General features: G+C 48.4%; 1 protein-coding gene across 1 annotated transcript in view; it reads left to right on the top strand.

The window, feature by feature from the left end:
- The window catches only part of CORO1B (coronin 1B), a 261,148-nt gene that overhangs the window by 187,233 nt on the left and 50,898 nt on the right, over positions 1-23,017 (top strand). The window contains exon 7 of the mRNA XM_069628964.1: positions 89-193. Within this exon, the coding sequence (XP_069485065.1) occupies positions 89-193 (105 nt within the window). The remainder of the gene's footprint in view (positions 1-88; positions 194-23,017) is intronic.

Raw genomic sequence — 23,017 nt, 5'->3', positions numbered from 1 at the left:
AAACAAGTGTTATAGGCATCTCGCTTCTTTACATTAGTCACCCCTTTATTCCCGTTTGCCGTTAAAAATGCCTTTCTTCTCCTTACAGGACAACCTTGAGGAGCCGATGGGCCTCCAAGAGCTCGATTCAAGCAATGGTGCGCTCCTGCCTTTTTATGATCCGGACACCAGCGTTGTTTATGTGTGCGGAAAGGTAATTTGTGGTGGTTTTTATACACCTTTGTATTCTGAATGTAATGGTTTTGGCCATTTGAAAAGTTTCTCTGGTATCTGTGGATACCTGTTTTGCTCTAGTGTACACCTCTCAAAAGCAGGGAACAAGATTCCTAAAGCCACCCAATCTTTTGTTTGGTATCCACCTCTGGAAAATTTCAGAGAACCTGGGATTAAATTGAAGATAAACTGATACTTGCAAAGGTCTATGTGAGGAAAAGGGCATGGAACTGAAGAGAAAGGATAATTGGAATGAAAGAACAAGTAAAAAATGACTGGAGCTTGTGGATTGAAATAAAGGTTTGATGAGCAGGAGTTAAAGGCAGCTTTGAGGAATCCGGCATCATCCACTAAGCAGTTACTGGACACATCTTCCACATGAGATGCAATCAATAACTTTGTCCATTTTATTTATTACCCATTAGGCTTTAAATGTCTTCTGGGTGTGTCCTAGTGCTCCTTCATACACGTTCCCAACTGCACAGAGTTGGTTACACAGGTATTTGTGTATGGTACCAGTTGGCCTGGAGAGAAAAGCAGCTCCTCGATGCTCAAATCGGGAGCAAAACAGGGTGGAGGTATTGCAGCCATGGTCATGACTGAAGGTCTACAGTGTTGAGACCATGAAGGGGAGCATGTGAGAGTCCTCTGTGGTAGTGAAAATAAAAGTGCAAGAAAAAAAGGGGTGAGACTTTGGTGGGAGCAGTGGTGTACCGATCAGCGGGCAAGGTGGATGGAGTCTTCACCCTGCTCCTCCCGCAGGCTTCACAGTGAAGGGAACAAGACATTTTAAGAAATCTGGGCCTTTTATGCCCAGCTGATTACTGAGAGAAGCAATGAGGGCTCTGCAGGCAGTACACTGTCTGAGCTGCTACTGCAGTACTCGTCCAGGGCTGGAAATAATTTTATCTCGCGCTGCCTTTTTGTTTTCTCAGCTACTTTTCCAAGTGTGAATGTTGATTTGATTATTATTTTTGATTTTCAAATGTCAACTTTAGTTATAACATGCTCTTCTGGGGTGTTGGTTGTGAAAGCAGTACATCTATAGGACCGAGTACAAATATCTCAATTTGACCCACATCAGATTCTGGAAATAACCATTCAAACATTGCTTGGAGGCTCGCATATTGTATTCTGGTCCCTATGCATAATGTATACAGGTATGTAAAATGATGTGCTACTTTGTGCCTAACTGCCATTTTAGCATGGCCTCAGAGCTTCAGGATGTCTGGGGTTTCCGGAGAATTTTAGTTTGAACACATGTAAACTATACATTGCATTGCAGGAGGACCTTACATACTATATATTTACATTTGCATACGGATTACAATGTTCTCCTCACAATGACTAGCACTGAAACATTATATTTATTTGGTAGTTGTATGTGTTGGGTGATGTGCGATGTCCGTGAAATGTGGGTGCTGGCATGAGGACCACATTTGACATGGGCTGAGCCAGAAAATATCAGGGCTCTGCTCTGAAAGTGAAGAGAATAGCTTGTATATATGCATGTTGTGATGAATTGAGAGAATATGTCCCTGCTCCCCAGGGGGGAAGCCTCCCACTTTGCGGCTAGGGATGTGAGCCTGTTCGGCAAGGTCCTCCCTGGGGTCTGGGCAAGTGGGACTCTTTAACCCTCTCCCCCCCAGCCCCTCTCCCCCAGGACTCTTGTTTCTTTAAGGGACTCCCTGGCTACTCTGCCATGATGGCATACATGGGACTGTCTGAGATGCTTAACAGCAATAAAAATCAAGACTGGGCTATATAACACGATAACATGCACCATGAGTATCTGAGAAAAGAAGCTGTCTCTTTAAGGCAAAACCTCTACTTCACTGTGACGAGGACGTTTGATGACATGCTGAGATTGAGGAGAGAGAGGCTCATACGGCAGCAGGGGATGGCCCCTGATAATGTAACACAAACAGACTGAACAAGAGCCACAGAGCCTGTGAAATTCAGAATTACTCAGTGTGTCAGACGCTGGGAAGACGGCATATCGAATCGGTGAGAACCCAAAATCGGTTTGTGTTGTGACCATGAGTAGTTTGTGGTGGGCAGGAATCCCAACCAACTATGCCAAACCGCAGAGATGTCTTCAACGAGACCGGTTGCTAGGGGGGACGCTGGACCGCATCACGAAACAGAAGCGAAAAACTGTCCGACAACAGGGAAGACCATCAGGAAAGAAGGTCCTGAGTGACCACAGACCCCAAAGTCGCTCGTCCATGAAGAGAGAGGTAACTGGGAGGACAAGGAAGCCAAATGGAAATCGTTATGAGTGGAGAAACGCGTCCCAGTTAAATTCTTGAAGGCTTCACTGCACTGCAGAAAGAGCAGGTCAGCATTAAAAATAAAAGCAAAAAGTTTGGGGGTCCATAGAAATGGAAGGAAAGGTGCTGTAAAGAGATGATTCCTAACAATCGTGGTTAAGACTACCCTGGGAAGAGGGGAGAAGATCCCAACACTCGAGAGGGATTAATTGGAGAACAGTGGGTAAACTAACAGATGACCAAGGTAAGTCTGAGCTAAGAAGGGTCCATAATAGTCCTGAAGGGATACTCCAGGCAAGAGAAGATACCACACATGGTCGTACATGGCAAAACTATGTGAATGTAAGGATCAAACAAACTTCATGAAAGAGCCCCAGGAAAAGAATCCCACAAGATGAGGGAAAAGCCAAAGACCTTATCCAAGAATTGCAAATCCTGGTACAGAAGGTGGCTAGAGGCGATTGGAAAATAAGATATTAAAAGCACTCTAAAGCAAAGTAGAACCCTGATGCAATGGGGGAAGGGAATAATTCTCCTGGCTTTAGTTTGTTTGAATAGTGGTAGGGTCGGGTAGGTTTAGTGTTTTGGCAGTAGGCTTTCTTTTGATTTGGACATTTCCGGATGCCAAATGAGCACCATAGTTAATTATATAGGTAGGCAACACCCCATGGTTGTAGGGAGAGATGGCCCTTCTTATTTAATAAACGATTATTGGAAATGTCTTCAGAGTGTCTGCTTACTTCTGACTTGTCACAATATGCATGACTGGTTTGAGCAACAGATTGCAGTTAAGGGCTCTGCAATCCTTTACATGCACATTACATTCATATTTGGTAAACCTGACCTGTTAAATGGTACATTACGTTGTCTGTATAAATCAGACTGAAGTTTGTCCATACGGTTGCAAGAAAACGTGTCAAACTGTACTGTTGCCTATTGACTATGTATTGAATGTTAAGGCACAAAGTAACAATTATGATAGTAGAATGATGCCTCTTTATGTTATGCCTGCCTCCTGTGACGGGAGGTCCCCCGGTTATCTTCGCTAGTCACACTGAACCTCATTAGGGGCAACGTTCAGTTTCTGCTAATTCCCTTTAACCTTGGAGACCCCCAGCCCTTTTGCTGGAATCTGGGATCTTTTTGATTTTAGCCTCCTGAGTGGAGCTTTTTGCCACTCGCTCATGTATTTGTCTATGACTGCAATTTCTTACTGTTTAATGGAGTCTGGTGAACTCCATAGGCATCTGCTTTTTGCATAGTGACACACCTCACTCTATGCGGTGCCACTGAGAAGTCCCTGGGACTTCTCTTAATGTTTAAATACATTTTCTTGTGTGAACTACAGTTCCCAAGAATAGTGAACTTTAATCTTACAAACCTTTCTCTTTTGTGGGTCTAGCACACACCACCCTATGTGCTGGGGGGTGGGGGGGTGTCACATAGTAACTCCTTATCCCACTGATGCTTGTATCTGCTTAGAGTCACATGCACCCACCCTTCCTCCGCTTGGAGTAGAAGGTGCATCGATGTTTTCTGGGCTTTATCTGATCCATAATCTGCTTTACTACACCTGTACTCGCGCTACACTTCATGCAACCTCATGTCAGAAACAAAACAATCTGAGTGACCTCGACTTGTGAAGCACCATGGGTACAGTAGAAGTCGCACTAGGGATAGTATTAGTGGCACGCACTGTCGACGTCCCCTTTTGAGTTTCGAAAGCAACTAATACTCTGCAGCTACCAATAGATGTCGGCCTATGCATAGCATGTGAATCTAAGCAGATACAAGTATCAGAAATAAGATTAGAGTGAGTAATGTATCCCTTACACTAACTTACTTACTTGAATGCTGGTGGAAGTGGTTACCTTTTACTACCTTTTGTGCGGGGTACTAGCAGGCTGATTTCTCAGCTGCAGTACAGCACCCATGGGTGACCATTTTTCCAAAATGGCCCAGTCTTCTTTTTTGCCATTTCTCATTTGTTAGTACTTTCTGGGCTTTTACTCTATCGTTTCGACTAGGTTGAGTCTGTTGTGTGTTTTGCCTTTGGCGGGCTTCAGTCTGAACCCCGCCCAGGCTCCAGTGTGTGTAGCAAGGCAGGAAGTGAGGTAGGAGCCTTTGTCTGTAGACATGCCTGGTCAAACTGGGTGGGTGGCTGTCCTAGAGGGCGAGCCCCTCCCCCCCCCCCTAGTCCCCTCCTACCCTCCTGAGTGATTGACAGCTGTAGGGCTGTGAATAGATTGGATTTTGCATTTAAGGTGAGGATTTTGCAACTACAGGCAGTCAACCACTGGAACAATGAATCAGAAGAAGAGGACGAGGAGAGATGCCAGCAGCACCTTCCAGGACCGCAAAAGCACCAGTGAAGCCTTGCAGCTGTACTGACCTTGTTTTCATATCAACTGGGAAAATCCGCCAAGGACGACTTCCTCCTGTAGGCTGGTGGGACCAACTAGCCTTGGGACCTGCTTCATTTTGGCTTATCGCCCGACTTGCTGTGCTGCAGAATCCCAATACCCAGTACATGGACCATTACCGAATGCAACGTCTTCTGAAGATCCCCTCACCAGAGTCCAGGACTGAGTGACGGAGGAAAATCCAACCAGGGATATTCGTTCCTCCTTGGCACTGAGAAAAAGGTGCCAAAACCACAAAGAGATGCTGAATCAAATGGAATGCATTGCTGCCGAGCTCCTCTGAAGTGCTATCACAGGAGCCCGCCAGATGCCCCCCACCCCCTTTCGTCACCACAACCGAGGAGCAGGAACAAGGGTCTGCATCAGGATGCAAGTCAGCTGGAATGTCTTCATTTCTAAGCTACTGCTTCATTACCTGTTGCCATTTTCGGTGCTTCCTGGCTTGGGAAGTGCTATTTTCAATACTTTGGAGTTGACATCAACTTCCTTGTGCAGGCCTAAAAAGCTTGTACACTACTAGGTAGGCTCCCCTTGGGGTTTCTTGAATGAACTACTGACTGTTTCACATTTTCTAAGAAGATCTGCGCCCGAACTGGAAATGTCCTAATGACTTTGGCTGTCCTAGTTTCCTAAAGGCTCTCCTTCTGAACCCTATTAGCTTTGGCAGTGCGTGTTCCCCCAAAGGTTCTAATTGTGTGACACTCTTATTGCTGGGAGACAGGCTACCTACATCCCTCTGGGAGAAAATCCTATTATAAGAGTTATTAAAGTGTGTTCTATCTAACTCGGAAACTTTCCCTCCCAAACTCCATGTGTAAAGGTGATTCTGATGTTTGTTTATCTGCTTAGAATCATATGCTGTGCATATGGTCCGACATCCAGTGGTAACCGTGGGGTATTGCATTTTGCCTTTCGGGCACCGAAAGGGGACGTCGGCATAGGTGTGTCTGTAACACTATCGTGACGTGTAGTGTACCCAAAATCCCTCACGCGCCGAGGTCCCTCAGATTGTTTTTTTCCACCCAGATAACTGGTCGCACTATAGCGGAGCTCTTACATAAGAGACATTGTTTATCTTAAACCGACTTGTCGGTTATTCCCCGTTAAGTCACTTCGATGGCATGAACAACTTCGACAAAGACTGCGGGGGATTTGTCTACGGCGGTGGATTTCGGCGCCTAAGATCCGGCAGCTGAAGCATCCACGTGGTCGGGCCCTCTGGCCGGCCCTCACAGTAGGGAAAGTAGGGTCGTGGGTGGTCATATTTCCATTCTTTCCTCTTTCCCCCTCTTTACCCTCTAGGTCTTGTCTTATTTCCCTTATGCTATGGAAAGGACTCCTTTTAGGTTCTGCCCTAAGTGTAGGGTCAGAAACCTGTGGAAGGACGAACACAGGACATGCAACTCCTGTCTCCCCTTAGATCACGACGAGAAACGGTGTGTGGCTTGTAAACTCCTTCAGCCTAAGACCCTTAAGGAGCACCGTGTAAAGCGGGGGGCCGCGTACGGTATGCCATGAATGGAACCCTGTTCCCCCACTGCCACACCCGCCGAAGTGACTGGGGCACCTCCGATGACCAAACATCTGTTGCAGATGTGATGGACCTCGAGGCGGACACTTCTAGGTCTGCCACGACCATCCCCGACCCTTCAAGGCCTGACTAGTCTCGCTTCAGGGATAACACCCGGCGACAGGGGCGTACAAAGAACGCATTACACTAAACGCACAACCCCTCCACCTATTTCGACGGGTACGTCGGAAAAGGTGAAAGCGCCAGCAGGGCCGTCAAATTTCAGCAGATTCCTCTGATCGTTCAGATCAACAGCCTTCCCCGCATCCACAGCACCATTTTGCGAATGGGCATTCTAAAACAAACAAGGGCGCTACCCCTAAATCATGTTTACACGTCGAAGCGCGGAATTCCGACGCTCAGACGGTCCCGAAAGGCCCTGTAGGGCCAATAATTACAACTAGGCCTCAAAGCGAAAAACCAACCGCTAGGCCCTCTAATGCCGCATTAGGCGGTAAATCTACCGATAGACCTTCGGACCCACTAACTCCCGCCGATTCGGCAGTAATCGAACACCGTATCGCAACAATTACTTTGGCGGTTGGGCTATACCTGTTAAGTCGAAAAACATGGGGCAGGCCGCGGACAAATCTATAGGTACGCCATAGTGCCCCGATTCTCGCAAGACCTATGAGGACAGTGAAAGCCTCTTTCCAACACCCTGAGTGACAGATTTCGGCATCAAAGGGTGGAAGACAACGTTTTTCCACCCGTAGGCCCTTCTGGCTCCTCTAAGTGGACAAGGGGGACATTTGAAGGGTGTATGGATCGTCTTGAGAAAATGATCACTTTTTCTGAGCATCCTTCCCCGAAAAGATCTTGTGGAGAACCTAATCTTAAATCTGCTTAACATTTCCAAGATCAGCCCTCTGTCCCCGTCCATCATGAAGACATTGTTCAAATGGATACTTATCAGGACATTTGCAGTGAAGATGAAGAACCTTCCTTCCTGCAGGGCAACAATGAGGACCAGGTCGGATGCCATGGACAATTGTGAAGAAACCCAGCAAGTGGGGACGGACCCATTGACGCTCCCCCCAACAAGATGAGGACACTGATATTCTGTGCCTGGATTCTCCTCCCTCCACCCCGGCTCGCCAGGCCTCGCCTGTAGAGTACCAAATGGCCTTCAATGCCATGTTAAGGAAGGCAGCTGATCACTTCCAAATCACTACTCAAGAGGCGGTACCTGAGCAGGACTTTGTAGAAGACATTCTCAAGGAGAAACCCCCCTCAAGCCAGGCCATTCCCCTCCTTAATTATGTTAAAAGAAGATTGGCCCCCTCCCTGGTGTTGCCAGCTCAGACCCAGGCTGTGTACCCAAGAGTAGAAAAATTATTTCGGCCAGCTCCTTCGGACCCTCAATAAATTAAAGGGCACGCCACCCCCGATTCCCTGGTAGTGACTCCCATCCGGAAACGGGCAGGAGTACCCCTTTCTATGGGGGAGGTGCCTCCAGATAGAGAATCCAAGAGGTTGTATGCCTTAGGTAAGCGGGTTGCCTCGGCTGCCGCATATACCCCGAGCATAGCGAATAACACTACGCTGCTGCCGAGTTATGCTGACGCTCAGTGGAACCTAGTACAGGAAGGTCTCCAGGAGGTCCCAGAACCCTTCAGGTCCAAGCTTCTTACCATTGTGGCAGAAGGCAGGCAAGTAAACCAGAATGAAATTAAAAAAAACACTCTGGACACGGCTGAAACAGCAGGCAGGTCTCTGGCCCAGCGCACTTTACTTAAGCGGCACGCTTGGCTTCGTAACTCAGGTTTTAAGCCTGAGACGCAGGCGGCTCTCATCAACAAACACATTGAAGAAACTAACCTCTTCGGGAAGTCAGTCGATGAGGCCCTAGGAATAGCCAAAAAAGAGCATGAGACTCTTAAGTCTCTGCAACAAATTACTCAAAAACCTTCCCTCCAAAGGGGAGGTAATTCCCATCTGTCCTTTCGAGGGCAGTCCCATGCAAGTCAGAACAACTATAGCACGGGAAACGTTAATGCTGGACAAACATTAGGAAGCCCCGCATACTACCCACCAAGGGGTCAGCGACGTGGCAAAGCCAGCGGTAGAGGCCCCAACCCTAGAGGAGCCGCAGCCTCTGGTCTGAAATGACCATCAGGTCCAGGTCCCCTCTCATGTCACCCCGGTCGGGGGGTGCATCTTTCCTCACGGCATGGGAGGGGATAACTTCAGACCAGTGGGTCATAAAGATGGTCGCCCACGGGTACTGCATGGAATTCGCCCAACCTCGACCATTCAGACCATCACGCTCATGGCACCTCTCACCGGACCATCTGGAGATCCTGAATCAAGAGGTGGAAGCGCTGCTGGGAAAGGACGCCATAGAAGCCGTCCCTATTCTTCAGGTAAACAAGGGTATTTATTCAGTTTACTTCCTTGTACCCAAAAAGGACCTCACCATGCGCCCTGTTCTAGACCTGCGCCCAGCTAACTAGTTCCTAAAACCTCAGAAGTTTTGCATGGTAACGCTACAGGAGGTGATCCCACTGTTGAAACAGGGGGACTACATGGAAACATTGAACATGAAAGGTGCATACTTTCATATTTCAATGTTGCCAGCACACAGGAAATATCTAAGGTTCATGATAGAGGACAGGCATTACCAATTCAAGATGCTCCCCTTCGGCATTGCCTCGGCGCCAAGGGTGTTTACGAAGGTCCTGGCAGTAACGGCAGCACACCTGCGCAGATCATCCGTCCGATGATTGTATCTGCTTAGATTCACATGTGCCCTCCCTACTTCACCGCCTGGGGTGTAAGGAACATGGACGTCTTACTAGTTTCTCTCTTTATGTTCTCACTCACTATAGCCTTGGGCTCCCTCATGGCAGAAAAAATACAATCGGAGGGACCTCGGCGCGTGAGGGATTTTGGGGACACTACACATCACGATAGGGATAGTGTTAGACACGCCTATGCCGACATCCCCTTTTGGTCCCCTAAAGACCAGATGCAATACTCCGCGGTTACCACTGGATGTCGGACCATATGCACAGCATGTGAATCTAAGCAGATACAATCATCAGAAATGCTATTACGGTAAGTAATACGTGTCTTTCTGATGCTTGTGAATCTGCTTAGAATCACATGCTGTGCATATAGTCTGACATCTAGTGGTAATTGTTAAGCATTGCATCTCGTCTTTCGAGGCTCGTAATGGGACGTCGACATGGGCGTGCTCGTAACACTATCCCTAACATGAGGTGTAATGTACCGAAAATCCCTCACGCGTCGATGTCCTTCAGATTGTTTTTTTTCCACCCAGCTAGCTGGTCCCCTTATGCGGAGCTCAAATTGCTACGTTTATATTTCATTGCCCACAACCTTTGGTAGTTTAATATTTGTCAAACCTTCACCGACGACTACTCCAGAACCACCGCCGAAGACGACTGCAGATTGCGGTGGCTGGTGCTGCGGTCGACCGCATGGCCTCAGGCCTCTGGCCAGGGCTACACAGTAGGGAGAGTGGGCCTGGGGTTCTGTTTCTTTTTAAGAATGCATTTCCTTCTTCACTCTTTTCCCTTCTGGTTTTGCTGTCGATATTAAACTGAGCTCTAGACAGGGCGCCTTTTAAATTTCACCCTTCTTGCAACAGCAAATATCCATGGAAAGACACACACCGGAGGTGTAATACGTGTCTACCTAGAGATCACAACAAGCAGTCCTGCCAACTTTTACATCCGAAGACGATGAAAGAATGGCGAATAAAGCAGTGGGCGGCCTACACCATGCAGCAGCCCGAGAGTAGCTCCCCCGCCAGGGCAGGTCGTCGAGTGACGAGGATGTAAGGGACAGCCATGGCTTCTATGCAGAGGATATTGACCACTCTGCGGAACAGCCAAGTTCTGAGATGTCCGTCCCCGGCAGGCAGGCCACTGGTTCTGCTATGGTGAGGCTACACCCAGCGACAAGGACAAACACACACCATGTAAAGATAAGCACACAATCCACCGAGCCACCTCGCAGAGTCGGGAAGGCCACACACTCCAACGGGAATGACAAAACATTAGACGGAACCCACCGATTCCCATCATCGGCCGCCCACCCCGCAACCATCCATACAGCATGCGTCTGGGCATCCAAGTCAGAAGTGCGTCGGCACTAAGCATCAGAAGAGCGCTGAGACACCTCGTAAGAGCGCATCGGCACCAACGGTTTCGGCTGCACTGAAAACCGCAATGAAGCCTTTAGCCCCGTCAAAATCACTGCCAGATACACCAGAGATCCACGATAGTCTCGCTAACATAATTTCTGCGGCAAATAGGCTTAAGAACACATTGAAAGACATGTCCAGATCGTGAAAGTCGAGAAGAATATTCGCAGGGTTCCCAACCCCTGTCCAAGAAACTAGGCAGTCGAGATTTGTCTGCCAGAGACCCAAGTCCTCAAAAAGAGCCCTTTCCCCTGCCATACCCCTCTGGGTCATCTTTATGGACCACAGATAAGTTTGAGGGGTACATGAACAAGCTTTCCAACCCAGGCATCCCTTATTAACAAGCCGGTAGAGGAAACAAACAGTGGATGAGGCTTTAGAGATAGCAAAAAGGATAGCAAAAAGGAACATAAAACCTTAAAGTCTCTAAACCAGATCACACAAAGACCCTATCAGCAGCGAGGGGGTAGCTCTCGCTGCTCCTTTCGAGGACAATCCTTCCCACGTTCCCCCCCACAATCAATACGGAACGGGAAATAAACCATGGCCCTCAGCAGGGGAAACTGCCTCAAGCTAATATCAGCAGAGAGAGAAGTGCCATGGCAAAGGAAGGGGTAGAAGCCTCAAATAAAAACTGACTTGCCGGTCCGGGTCCCCCTCCCATGTCTCCCCTTTCGGGGGATGGATAACATTCATGCATGTGAGGGAAACACCACAGAGCAGTGGGTGCTCAAGACAGTTACCCACAGTTACTGTATCGAGTTCAGCCGATCACCTTGATACCGACCCCCAACGTCCAGACGCTTATTGCCAGAACATCTGAAGATCCTTCTGCAAGAGGTTGCAATCCTGCAAGAAAAGGGCGCGATCGAAGTTGTCCCCATTCTACAGATAAACCAGGGTATTTATTCAGTTTACTTCCTTGTACCCAAAAAGGATCTCACCAAGCGCCCTGTGCTAGACTTGGCCCAGTGAACACATTTGTCAAGCCACAAAGTTCAGAATGACAACATTGCAAGAGGTAATCCCTCTACTAACACATGGGGATTACATGGCAACATTGGACATGAAAGTTGCATACTGTCTTATTTCAATGCTGCCAACGCACAGAAAATACTTAAGGCTCATGATAGAGGACAAACACCATCAGTTCAAGGTCCTTCCCTTCGGCATTGTCTCAGTCCCAAGGGTATTTACAAAGGTGCTGGCAGTAGTAGCTGCTCACCTGCTCAGGCAGTCCATTCCGGTCTATCCTTACCTCGACGACTGGCTAATAACGGGATTCGTATGGAAAATGCCTATCAAACACCCAAAAGACAGTAGATCTACTCTTCAGTCTGGGATTCTCAATCAACGAGAAAAAGTCCAGCCTAGACCCCAGACAAGTCAAACAATTTCTGGGGGCTCTAATTCGGACAGAGGATATCCTAGTCTTCCCCATCCAACGAGAGAGTTCAACACGTTCTGTTCCAGATCCCTCACCATGTAGCCAATCACGAGGTGACTGTACGCAAAGACATGTGACTGTTAAAGATTATGGCCTCCTGCACAGTCCCACATGCACATTTGCGCATGCGTCCATTGCAAGAGGGGCTCAACAGCCAATGGTGTCAGGCCAGCGGACAATGGGACGATCTAGTTGTCGCGGCAGCCCTCGTTCTCTTTCTGCAGTGGTGGTCGAGGGAAAACCTTCACCACCCCTGCAGTAGAAGCCACTTTACTACGGACGCATCTGACGGACTGGGGGGGAGGGGGGGAGTGGGCGGGCCCCTCACCTCCTTAATCACATGGTGCACAGAGTTTGGTTCACAGCAGTAGCATCCAACCACATAAACCTGTGGAGTTGTTAGCAGTGTTCAGAGCCCTAAAGGCTTTTCAAGCACAACTCTAGAGGAAGACAGTACTGATCCTCATGGACAGCACCACAGCCATGTATTACCTGAACAAACAAGGGGGCACAAATTCTCTAGGGCTATCCAAACTGTCTCAGAACATTTAGAAGTGGGCTCTCAAACATATGTTCCTCCTGTCTTGACACTTTCCAGGGGAACTCAATCTTCTGGCAGACGTGCTCGCAGAGACTTCCACTACCCACAGAGTACAAATGGCGAGACTTCCCCGTACCCACAGAGTACGAATGGCGATTACACTAAGACATTGTCTCCAACGTCTTTGTGGAATGGGGATTTCCAGCAGGGGTGTTGCTAAGTCTGGACAAGATCCGGGGCTAAGCTAATGTCTGGACTGACAGGACTCGGGGCTAGGTAGCATTTTGGTAGTAGCAACTGAACTTCTATTCAGGGCTACAACCAAAAGTCCCAGGGCTATAGCCTCCTCAGCCCCCCTCCCCCAGCAACACCTCTGCTTCCCAGAGATCAACTTGTTCGCAACTCTGGAGAACTTACAATGCCCAGATGATGCCTTCAGGTACCCCCAAAACCGCTCCAAGGGGAATGGTCTCTGGATAACATAGTCAGTGAAATGTATCTACGCTTGACCCCTCCTCCCTCCCCTCTGACTTCCCTACTCAACAAGATAGTGCAAAAATGTACCAGGAACTAGTGTTAAAGATGGCGTCTCTAGGGCGCAGAGTACCTGGGCTTCCGGTAGTTGTTCGTGGTGAGGTCGCCAGGCTGTCCGACAGGTTACTGTAGATGATGTAACGCGAGAAACCGGTGCAGCCCTCTCCCTGAAGTCAACAGGGTTAGGGATGGACCAGCTCCCAACGCCACAAGTGTGCTCCTTCCTGAGTCTTGTGGCGCCGGAGCAGCCTGCAAGGTTGTATTGCGGACTGTATGCTGTGGTATACTTCAGAGAGGAACTCAAAGGTAGACTGATGAGTGAGGTGAATGTCCACAAAATATATGATGCCAGATTCCAGGAGAAACAACTGGAAACCCAATAGTAGAGCTGAGTAGAAAGTTTGAAACTGGAAGTGGCTGGGATGCAGGAAGACAGAAGCTGGCAGGTCGTAGATGTTGAGGCCGAGGGGCAAGACAGTAGCAGGTAAGGCTGAGGGGTAAGGCAGAAGCAGGTAAGGCTGAGGGGTAAGGCAGAAGCAGGCAAGGTTGAAGGGCAAGGCTGAAGGGCAAGGCTGAAGCAGGCAAGGCTGAGGAGCAAGGCTGTAGCAGGAATCAACAGGGGACTGGAGCCGCAGGAGGCTACAGGAGCGAAAACACGATCCGAATAACAAATCGCGTTGAGACGCGGTGAGTTTCGGGATCTCGCTCCTTAAATAGGACCGGCAGCACTCAGGAGGCTTGAAACGCAAGCCGTGCTATCCCCGAGTGCTGCCGTGCCCGAAACGAGGCTTGGGAAGCAAGCTTGTGGCTTCCCAAGCGTCTTGAGGACCGCGCATGCGCGAAGACCGAGACGCGGCCTTCCGCGCATGCGCAAACCTCGGGATACAGAAACCCCGGAAGCGCCAAGTGCCGTGGATGACCGTGGTCCCCCCAGCCGGTATCGGGGATAACAGCGCCAGGATGGGGCGCGTCGGGACCCATAGGCGCGCCCCCTCCGACAGGTAAGTGAGGTGGTAACACTTTGCCCCCTCCCAGAAAGGCCAGGAGCCCCGGGTTTCCAAGGAAAGCGGCGATAGAAATCATGGATCAGGCGGGGAGCATGTACATAACTACGTGGTTCCCAAGTTCTATCACAGGCTGGGTAGCCTTTCCAGTCCACTAAATACTGGAGAACCCCATGCCTGATGCGAGAATCGCAAATTTCCTGCACCTCAAATTCAGGGGACCCCCGGACAATAACAGGTGTGGGACGAGGGGCAGATCGGCCAAACGTGTCAACCACGTATGGCTTCAACAGGGAGACATGGAAAACCGGATGCACCCGCCATGTCTGAGGTAACTGCAAGCGAAAAGCCACAGCAGACAGGCGCTTAGCAATCTTGAAAGGACCAAAATATCGGGGAGCCAACTTGGTGGGCAAATTACGTATGGGAAGATGCTTGGAGGACAACCAAACCAGATCCCCCACCTGGAAAGCAGGTTCCGGGGTCCTCCCCTTATCAGCCTGTTGCTTCACCCGTGCCTGTACCTCCGCCAAAGTACTGCGTGCCAAGGAGTGTTGATCCTGGATGGAAGCGACGAGCCGATCAGCAGAGGGAACTGCACTTGAAGGTACAGGACAAAAGGGTACCAGTCTAGGATGCAAGCCAGACAAACAAAAAAACGGACTCAGGCCTGTAGCAGAATGAACCGTCTTGTTGTAGGAGATTTCAGCAAAAACTAGATGCGACTTCCAGTTAGATTGAGTGGCATTGGCAAAACAGCGAAGATACTGTTCTAGAGTCTGGTTAGTCCTTTCTGTCTGGCCGTTGGTGTGAGGATGATAACCAGAACTGAGTGCGCGATGAATGTCGAGATGACTGCACAATTGACGCCAGAAAGATGACAAAAATTGAGACCCTCGGTCGGATATGATCTTTTCCGGTAATCCGTGTAACCTGTACATCTCCTGAAGAAATGCCAATGCCATCTGTGAAGCAGTAGGTATCTTAAAGAACGGAACAAAATGAGCTGCTTTGGAAAAACAGTCTACAACGACCATGTTACAGGTATATCCTTCAGATGGAGGAAGTTCCACGATGAAATCAACCGCAATGGTGTGCCAAGGGTAAGGAGGAATCTCGGTGGGATGAAGCAACCCCAGGGGCCTCCACCTAGGAGTCTTCACCTGAGCACACACTGAACAACTCTTTACATAACGTTCAACATCATCGGCCCAACCAGGCCACCAGAACTGTCTGGATATTACTTCTCGAGTTGCTCCTATTCCACGATGGCCTCCCACTCGGGAGTCGTGAAACCCCTGAAGCACAAGAGTCCGAAGAGTGGTTGCGGGGACATATAGCCTGTTCCGGAAGAAAAGCAGCCCATTATCTTCAGTAATCTGTGGATGCCTCATGAGGCCTTCCCGATCAGGATCGGAATTTGTGTCTTGTAGAATCTTCTGAAGATAAGGTGATAGAGCGAACAGGAAATGCCTTGGGGATATTATTGGCTCATCCCTGTACTGCCTTCTTGCTTCTACCTCCAAGGATCGAGACAAAGCATCAGCCTTTAGATTCCGAGCACTGGGGATGTATGTGATATGGAAGTCATAGTGAGAGAAAAAGAAGGCCCACCGGGCTTGACGAGAGGTTCGGCACTGAAGAGACTTCAAATACTGCAAATTTCGGTGGTCAGTACGTACTTCCACAGAATGCCGGCCTCCAAGGAGATGATGCCTCCACTCTTCAAATGCAGCCTTTATTGCCAACAATTCCTTCTCGATTACTGCGTAATTTCGTTCGCTAGGCGTGAGCTTGCGAGAAAAGTATGCCACGGGGTGTTCCACATCAGTTTCTGGTTCCTTTTGCAACAGGACTGCACCGACCGCAAAATCGGAGGCGTCGGCTTCTACAATGTACGGCATCTCGTCATTTGGATGACGCAAAATGGGAGCAGTACTAAAGGCTTGTTTCAAGACGTTGAAAGCCTTGGTGGCCTGTGAATTCCAAAGAAAGGGTACTTTACTGCTAGTTAGTTGAGTCAAGGGAGCCGTGAGTTGAGAAAAATGGGGAATAAATTGCCGATAAAAATTAGCAAATCCCAAGAATCGTTGAAGGGACTTTACATCAGAAGGTTGAGTCCAATCCTGAATGGCTTGTACCTTGGCTGGATCCATGAAGATTCCTGTGCCACTGATCACATAGCCCAGAAATTCCATTCTTGTCTGATGAAAAGAACACTTCTCAACCTTAACATACAGTTGGTTCTGGGACAAACGTCGAAGCACCTCTCGAACATGTTCCACATGTTGCTTCAGGGAGACAGAAAAAATGAGGATATCATCAAGGTACACCCAAACTGATATCCCGATTAGGTCACAAAAAATGTTATCCATAAAACGCTGAAAGACAGCCGGGGCATTGCATAACCCAAATGGCATGACCCGGTATTCGTAATGCCCAAAAGTGGTCTTAAAAGCCGTCTTCCATTCGTCTCCGTCTTTAATTCGAATTAAATGGTAAGCGCCTCGTAGATCCAACTTAGTAAAAACCTGGGCAGTTCGAAGGGACTCCATGATGCTCCGAATTAAAGGCAATGGGTATCTATCCTTTCGTGTGATATCGTTTAATTGACGATAGTCAATACAGGGTCGTAGGGTTCCTTCCTTTTTTTTCACAAAAAATAGCGGGAATCCAGCAGGTGATTTCGAGGGAGTGATGTATCCCTTCCTGATACAGTCTGACAAGTATTCTTTAAGAACCGCCTTCTCAGTAAGGGATAAGGCGTATACCTTCCCATGAGGTATCACAGAACCAGGTACCAATTCAATAGAACAGTCAAATATTCGATGAGGTGGCAGTGGTATGTCTTCGGGTTCAGAAAACACTGGCTGGAATTCGGCATATTCCTGAGGGACAGACAATAGAGCACAAAACTCAGGAGAGCCAGTACCCCTCGTGAGGGGTATGGAGGAGATCTCATTTCTTGACACACCGGGCAAACCGCAATCTTGGAGGCAGTGAGCAGAGGTGAAATCCAAAATGCGAGCTCCCCAATCGATGGTAGGATTATGGTGAAGAAGCCAAGGTAAACCCAAGACCACGGGATAGGAGGGTGATCTGATGACATCCAAGGCGATTCTTTCCCCATGTTCTTTAATCTGCATATGTAGGCACATGGTTTGTTGACGAATTGGACCAGAAGATAATGGGGTTCCATCGATAACCTCGACGGGCAAGACGCTTCTCCGGGTGAACAAGGGTATTTCATGGCAGATTGCAAATGTCTCGTCTATATAGTTTCCGGAGGCCCCACAATCCAATAAGCCTAGCACCTCTGTCTCTTTGTTTAACCATGATAACTTGATCCTTACCACCAGTAAAACTGCGGTTGCATGGGCTGAAATAGAGAGGCGGAACTGGAAAGGACTGAATACGAATCTGGACCTGTCGTTGCCCTTCCTACTGACGACAGGCCTACTAGTTTTCCGACTTCCTTTGTGGACGTAGAGGACAAGTACTCAAGAAATGCCCAGCGGCCCCACAGTATAAGCAAAGTCTTAAATTTCTTCTGCGTTTCCGTTCAGCTTCCGAGAGCGGACCCCTAAAGGCTCCCAACTGCATGGGTTCGGGGCCGGAGTCCGAAGGCCCGGAATTTCCAGCCTGAGCGTTGGGTGGTCTTGTGAACATCCGTTCAGCTCGTCGTCTCTCACCCTTCCGTTCTGCCAATCTGTGGTCTATACGCAACACTTGTTCAATTAATTGCTGTAGGGTGTCTGGCTCAGGAATATGTAGTAATTCGTCCTTGTACTCCTCTCTTAGACCTCTTCGGAACAAAGTCCTTTGAGTTATCTCCGGCCACTGGGAGTCGGTTGCCAATTGACGGAAACGGCCAATGTAGGCTATGATATCCATAACACCCTGTTTCAGATCCATCAATTGATTCTGGGCTGTGGAGGCCAAATTAGGTGATTGAAAAACCTCCAGAAGTCATTGAGTATGGGGCTATTGGCGGACACCAATGGAGCGGCCCAAGCCAGGGCATTTCCAGTCAAATTTCCCAAAATATATCCTATCTTGGCCTTATCGGAATTGAAATGAGAGGCTCTAAAGAGGAAATGTATTCTGCAATGGTTGCAAAACTCTGCCACACGTCTTGGGTCTCCGTCAAACTTGATGGGCGTAGTCTGGGACATAGCCCCTTCTCCCTGAGATATTGCCCCAGAGGATTGTGACACCATCTGTCTTAGACCAATGTTCTCTTGACGGAGTGCTGTCATTTCGGCCCGAAGAACACGCATCTCCTCCCGGAGTTCATGAGCCTCGTCCATCTCGGAGTCGGAAGGTAGGCGTCTCAATCTGTTAAAGATGGCGTCTCTAGGGCGCAGAGTACCTGGGCTTCCGGTAGTTGTTCGTGGTGAGGTCGCCAGGCTGTCCGACAGGTTACTGTAGATGATGTAACGCGAGAAACCGGTGCAGCCCTCTCCCTGAAGTCAACAGGGTTAGGGATGGACCAGCTCCCAACGCCACAAGTGTGCTCCTTCCTGAGTCTTGTGGCGCCGGAGCAGTCTGCAAGGTTGTATTGCGGACTGTATGCTGTGGTATACTTCAGAGAGGAACTCAAAGGTAGACTGATGAGTGAGGTGAATGTCCACAAAATATATGATGCCAGATTCCAGGAGAAACAACTGGAAACCCAATAGTAGAGCTGAGTAGAAAGTTTGGAAGTGGCTGGGATGCAGGAAGACAGAAGCTGGCAGGTCGTAGATGTTGAGGCCGAGGGGCAAGGCAGTAGCAGGCAAGGCTGAGGGGCAAGGCAGAAGCAGGCAAGGCTGAAGCAGGCACGGCTGAAGGGCAAGGCTGTAGCAGGAATCAACAGGGGACTGGAGCCGCAGGAGGCTACAGGAGCGAAAACACGATCCGAATAACAAATCGCGTTGAGACGCGGTGAGTTTCGGGATCTCGCTCCTTTAAATAGGACCGGCAGCACTCAGGAGGCTTGAAACGCAAGCCGTGCTATCCCCGAGTGCTGCCGTGCCCGAAACGAGGCTTGGGAAGCAAGCTTGTGGCTTCCCAAGCGTCTTGAGGACCGCGCATGCGCGAAGACCGAGACGCGGCCTTCCGCGCATGCGCAAACCTCGGGATACAGAAACCCCGGAAGCGCCAAGTGCCGTGGATGACCGTGGTCCCCCCAGCCGGTATCGGGGATAAAAGCGCCAGGATGGGGCGCGTCGGGACCCATAGGCGCGCCCCCTCCGACAGGTAAGTGAGGTGGTAACAACTAGTCACAATGATTCTGGTGGCCCCAATGTACGCTGGCCAAGCCTGGTTCTCCCATCTGATGGCGATGTTTAGCTCTCCTCCGATGAAGCGAACTTGCCCATACAACATGCTATCACAAGACAAGGGGGGAAACACTCCATTGATGCCCGCAAACTCTCAACTTGGTGGCCTGGCTCTTGAAGTCATAGAGTTCGGGCACCGCCAACTTCCTCAGCGATGCATGACATACTTAAAGAAGCTAGAAAGTCTAACACCAGACATTGCTATTCTAATAAATGGAAACGCTTCCATTCTAAGAGCATCAATTCCATAGACTGCTCACCAACACATATTGTCTTATACCTGACTCATCTACTTGACTCTGGTCTGGTTTTTAATTCCCTGAAGGTCCCCGTAGCTGCACTTTCATCTTATACTACGTCGCAGAAAATGTTGTGGTGGAAGATCCCAGTAATTAAGGCTTTTATGGAAGGGGTTAAAAGACTTCATTCCCCTATTTCAAATCCAGCTCCCGGATGGGACCTAAATGTGGTGTTAACTAGACTAATGGAATCTCCCTTTGAACCTATGCATAAGGTTAGCCTTAAAGCACTCACTGACGAGATAGCCTTCCTAGTGGCAGTCACTTCAATAAGAAGAGTTAGTGAATTACAGGCCCTTTCAGTTCAAGACCCATTTGTGTCAATTCACAAAGACAAGGTGGTTCTGCGCACTCACCCAAGGTTTGCACCGAAGTTAATTTCAAAGTTCCATGTGAACCAATCAATGGAACTACCCACCTTCTTTCCGAACCCCACTAACGTGGCAGAAAGAAGCCTACACACACTTGATGTGCGCAGGGCAGTCATATATTATCTGGAAAAGGCAAAACCACAAAGAAAAACAAATAGTTTTTCGTTTCCGTGGCGGCTGGTAGAGAATGGGACCCTGTCTCGAAGTCCACCATCTCAAAGTGGATGGTAAATTGCATCACACTCTGCTACACTCTTGCCAAGAGAGATTTGCCCTTCAAGCCTAGAGCACATTCTATTCTGGGCACTGGGGCGTCCATAGCATTCATCGCAAATGTTGCTCTAAAGTCCATTTGCAAAGCAGCAACTTGGAGTTCTATACACAGCTTTACAAAACACTACTGCCTAGATAATCACTCTAGGTCTGATTCTCAGGTGGGACAAGCAGCACTAGAACCTCTTTACTACTGTTCTTTCTCACATCCCACCACCAACTCTGGGCTCTGGGTACTGCTTGCTAGTCTATGCACAGCGTGTGATTCTAAGCAGATTCAAAAGCATCAGAAGACATGCATTACTTAGCATAATAGCATTTCTGATGATTGTATCTGCTTAGATTCAAATGCACCCACCCTTCCTCCCCGCTCGGAGTAGAAGGAACATAGACATCTTTGTACTTTCTCTCGATCTGTACCCACAATAGTCATAAGGCTCCTTCACGGCAGAAAAAACACAGCCAGGGGGACCTCCATGCATGAGGGATTTTGGGTACACATCACTCTAAGCATAGTGTTACAAGCACACCCATGTCGATGTCCCCTTCTGATCCTCGAAAGACACGATGCAATACTCTGCGATTACCACTAGATGTCGAACTATATGCACAGCATGTGAATCTCAGCAGATACAATCATCAGTAATGCATGTCATATAAAGGCTATTACTGACCTTAATTGATGTCACTCTGTGTTCTGGAACAGTATAGCATTGAGAGAAATTACTTGCCTGCATTATTGCTTCTGAAAACTGTATTCCCGCTTTCATTGAATTATTAGTAGCTGCTGCTTTCTAGTGTGATTGAATAATTACACTTAGCTCCAAGTGTGTACTTGGAACCTTGTGTTTACTGATTTCATTGTGCTCCTCTACAGCTCCCATTACCCCTTCTAAGATGAGCCTGCCAGCTCAGCCACTCTAACAACTTGTGTAGTACAGGCCTATATTAAGTTGGGTGCCTTATACCAAGAGAAGTCTTGTGAAGTACAACACCTTTACAAAATCTTAACGAACACTGGTGGCAGTGGTTGTATTGGTGTAGAGTGGATCACAGTGACTTTGTTATACGTATGTCCAAGAAAACCATGCACAAGGCTAACGCCACCAAAATCCTGGCAGTAGGCCCTTAAACCCTACTCCCACTCCCACTCCCAATCTTGGTATGGAAGAGGATTCTTGACATTAAAGTTTGGAACTTAGTTCTAATCTGCCAAATGGTTTAGAAGGTGGAGAAGGTAACCCCGCCCCCCCCCCCCCCTCCTCAACAGCCTTCTACTTGTCCGTTGCCTCCTATCATAACCCCACTGGGTCAGAATGTAAGCCCAGAGTACCTATCTTTGGAAAGGATGGGACTTGAGTTAGAATTTAAAAAACTAGCCGTACAGTCTGAGGACAAAGAAAGAAGACACAGGGAAAGGGAAATGCAACATTAGTATTCTATGATGAAAATGCCCCTTGACTCTGCTTCCTTTTCATGGTCGCCTCCAAAAGAGGCGGTAGGTAGGTATGTATGATCCAAAGCTTGAAGTGTTGGATGAGCTTAGTACATTTTAATTCACTTATGCTTTGCAAGCTATTAAGGGGAATTATTTTGTTTGATGGATTATGTCTAGGCCTCTTCAGATGTGATGCTGTCATGGAATTGAATGCGGATGACAGAAAGGACTATGATCTAGTCAAACAGGCTCTTACAGCCAGGTTTGGGAAGACCCCTTCCCAATACCTAAAAAGATTCAGAGACCATGAGAAAAAAGATGATACTCCTTAGGCTACCTTGGTGTGTGAATGCCTGAAAAACTTTGATGGCTGGGTAACAGGTTATAGAGTGAACTCTTTTGAAGGAATGCCACATTAATTTTTACTTGAGACTATTTTTTTATGCCTGCTCCCCTGAGCTGAGACATCACCTTGCTGACTCAAAAGAACTTGATCCCAAGTCACTAGCACAAGCTGCTGACTTGTGGGTAGCCAACAGAGCCACTCGCAAGGACTGGGGCCACTCATACTCATAAAAAGGATGCAGGAAATGGGCACAAGAAAGAGGGTAAAGACAATTCTAATCCTCCACCATCAAAAGAGGGTTGCAAAAACCATAAGGGTAAATACCAAGGGAAGCCATACAGATCTAGTGAAACCACTGGAGCCACACCAATACAAGTTAAAAGTATGCACCACCTATGAGGGACAGTTAAAACCAAAGTTAATGGGTCAGAAGAGTCTGCAGCGAGCCAGAACAGCCAAAGTCACTTTGCACAATGTCTAGGGAGCTGAAACACTTCTTCAGATAGCGCAAAAGTCTTGCACAATGTTTTAAGAGAGCTTGTAGAAAAAGAATCACTGTAGGGCCATAAACTGTTATGCTTGTGAAGGGCAAAGCTGCAAGCAACTCTGCAGAAAAAGCAGCTACTGTAAGTCTCCAGTCAGAACAAACAAGCTATAGACTAAAAAGGCAAGTACCCCTTTAGTCAAGACAGTACCTTCAGTTGGAAGAAGAGGATCCAGCTGGCTTCCGTTCAGGTTGCAGTCCTGCAGGTCCTGGGTTACTGGCCGTTGTCATGGGGACAAGAGG

This window comes from Ambystoma mexicanum, chromosome 12, assembly GCF_040938575.1.
Source record: "Ambystoma mexicanum isolate Mex_15411 chromosome 12, UKY_AmexF1_1, whole genome shotgun sequence".
NCBI classification, from domain to species: Eukaryota; Metazoa; Chordata; class Amphibia; order Caudata; family Ambystomatidae; genus Ambystoma; species Ambystoma mexicanum.
This window is presented reverse-complemented; position numbering and strand designations above follow the sequence as displayed.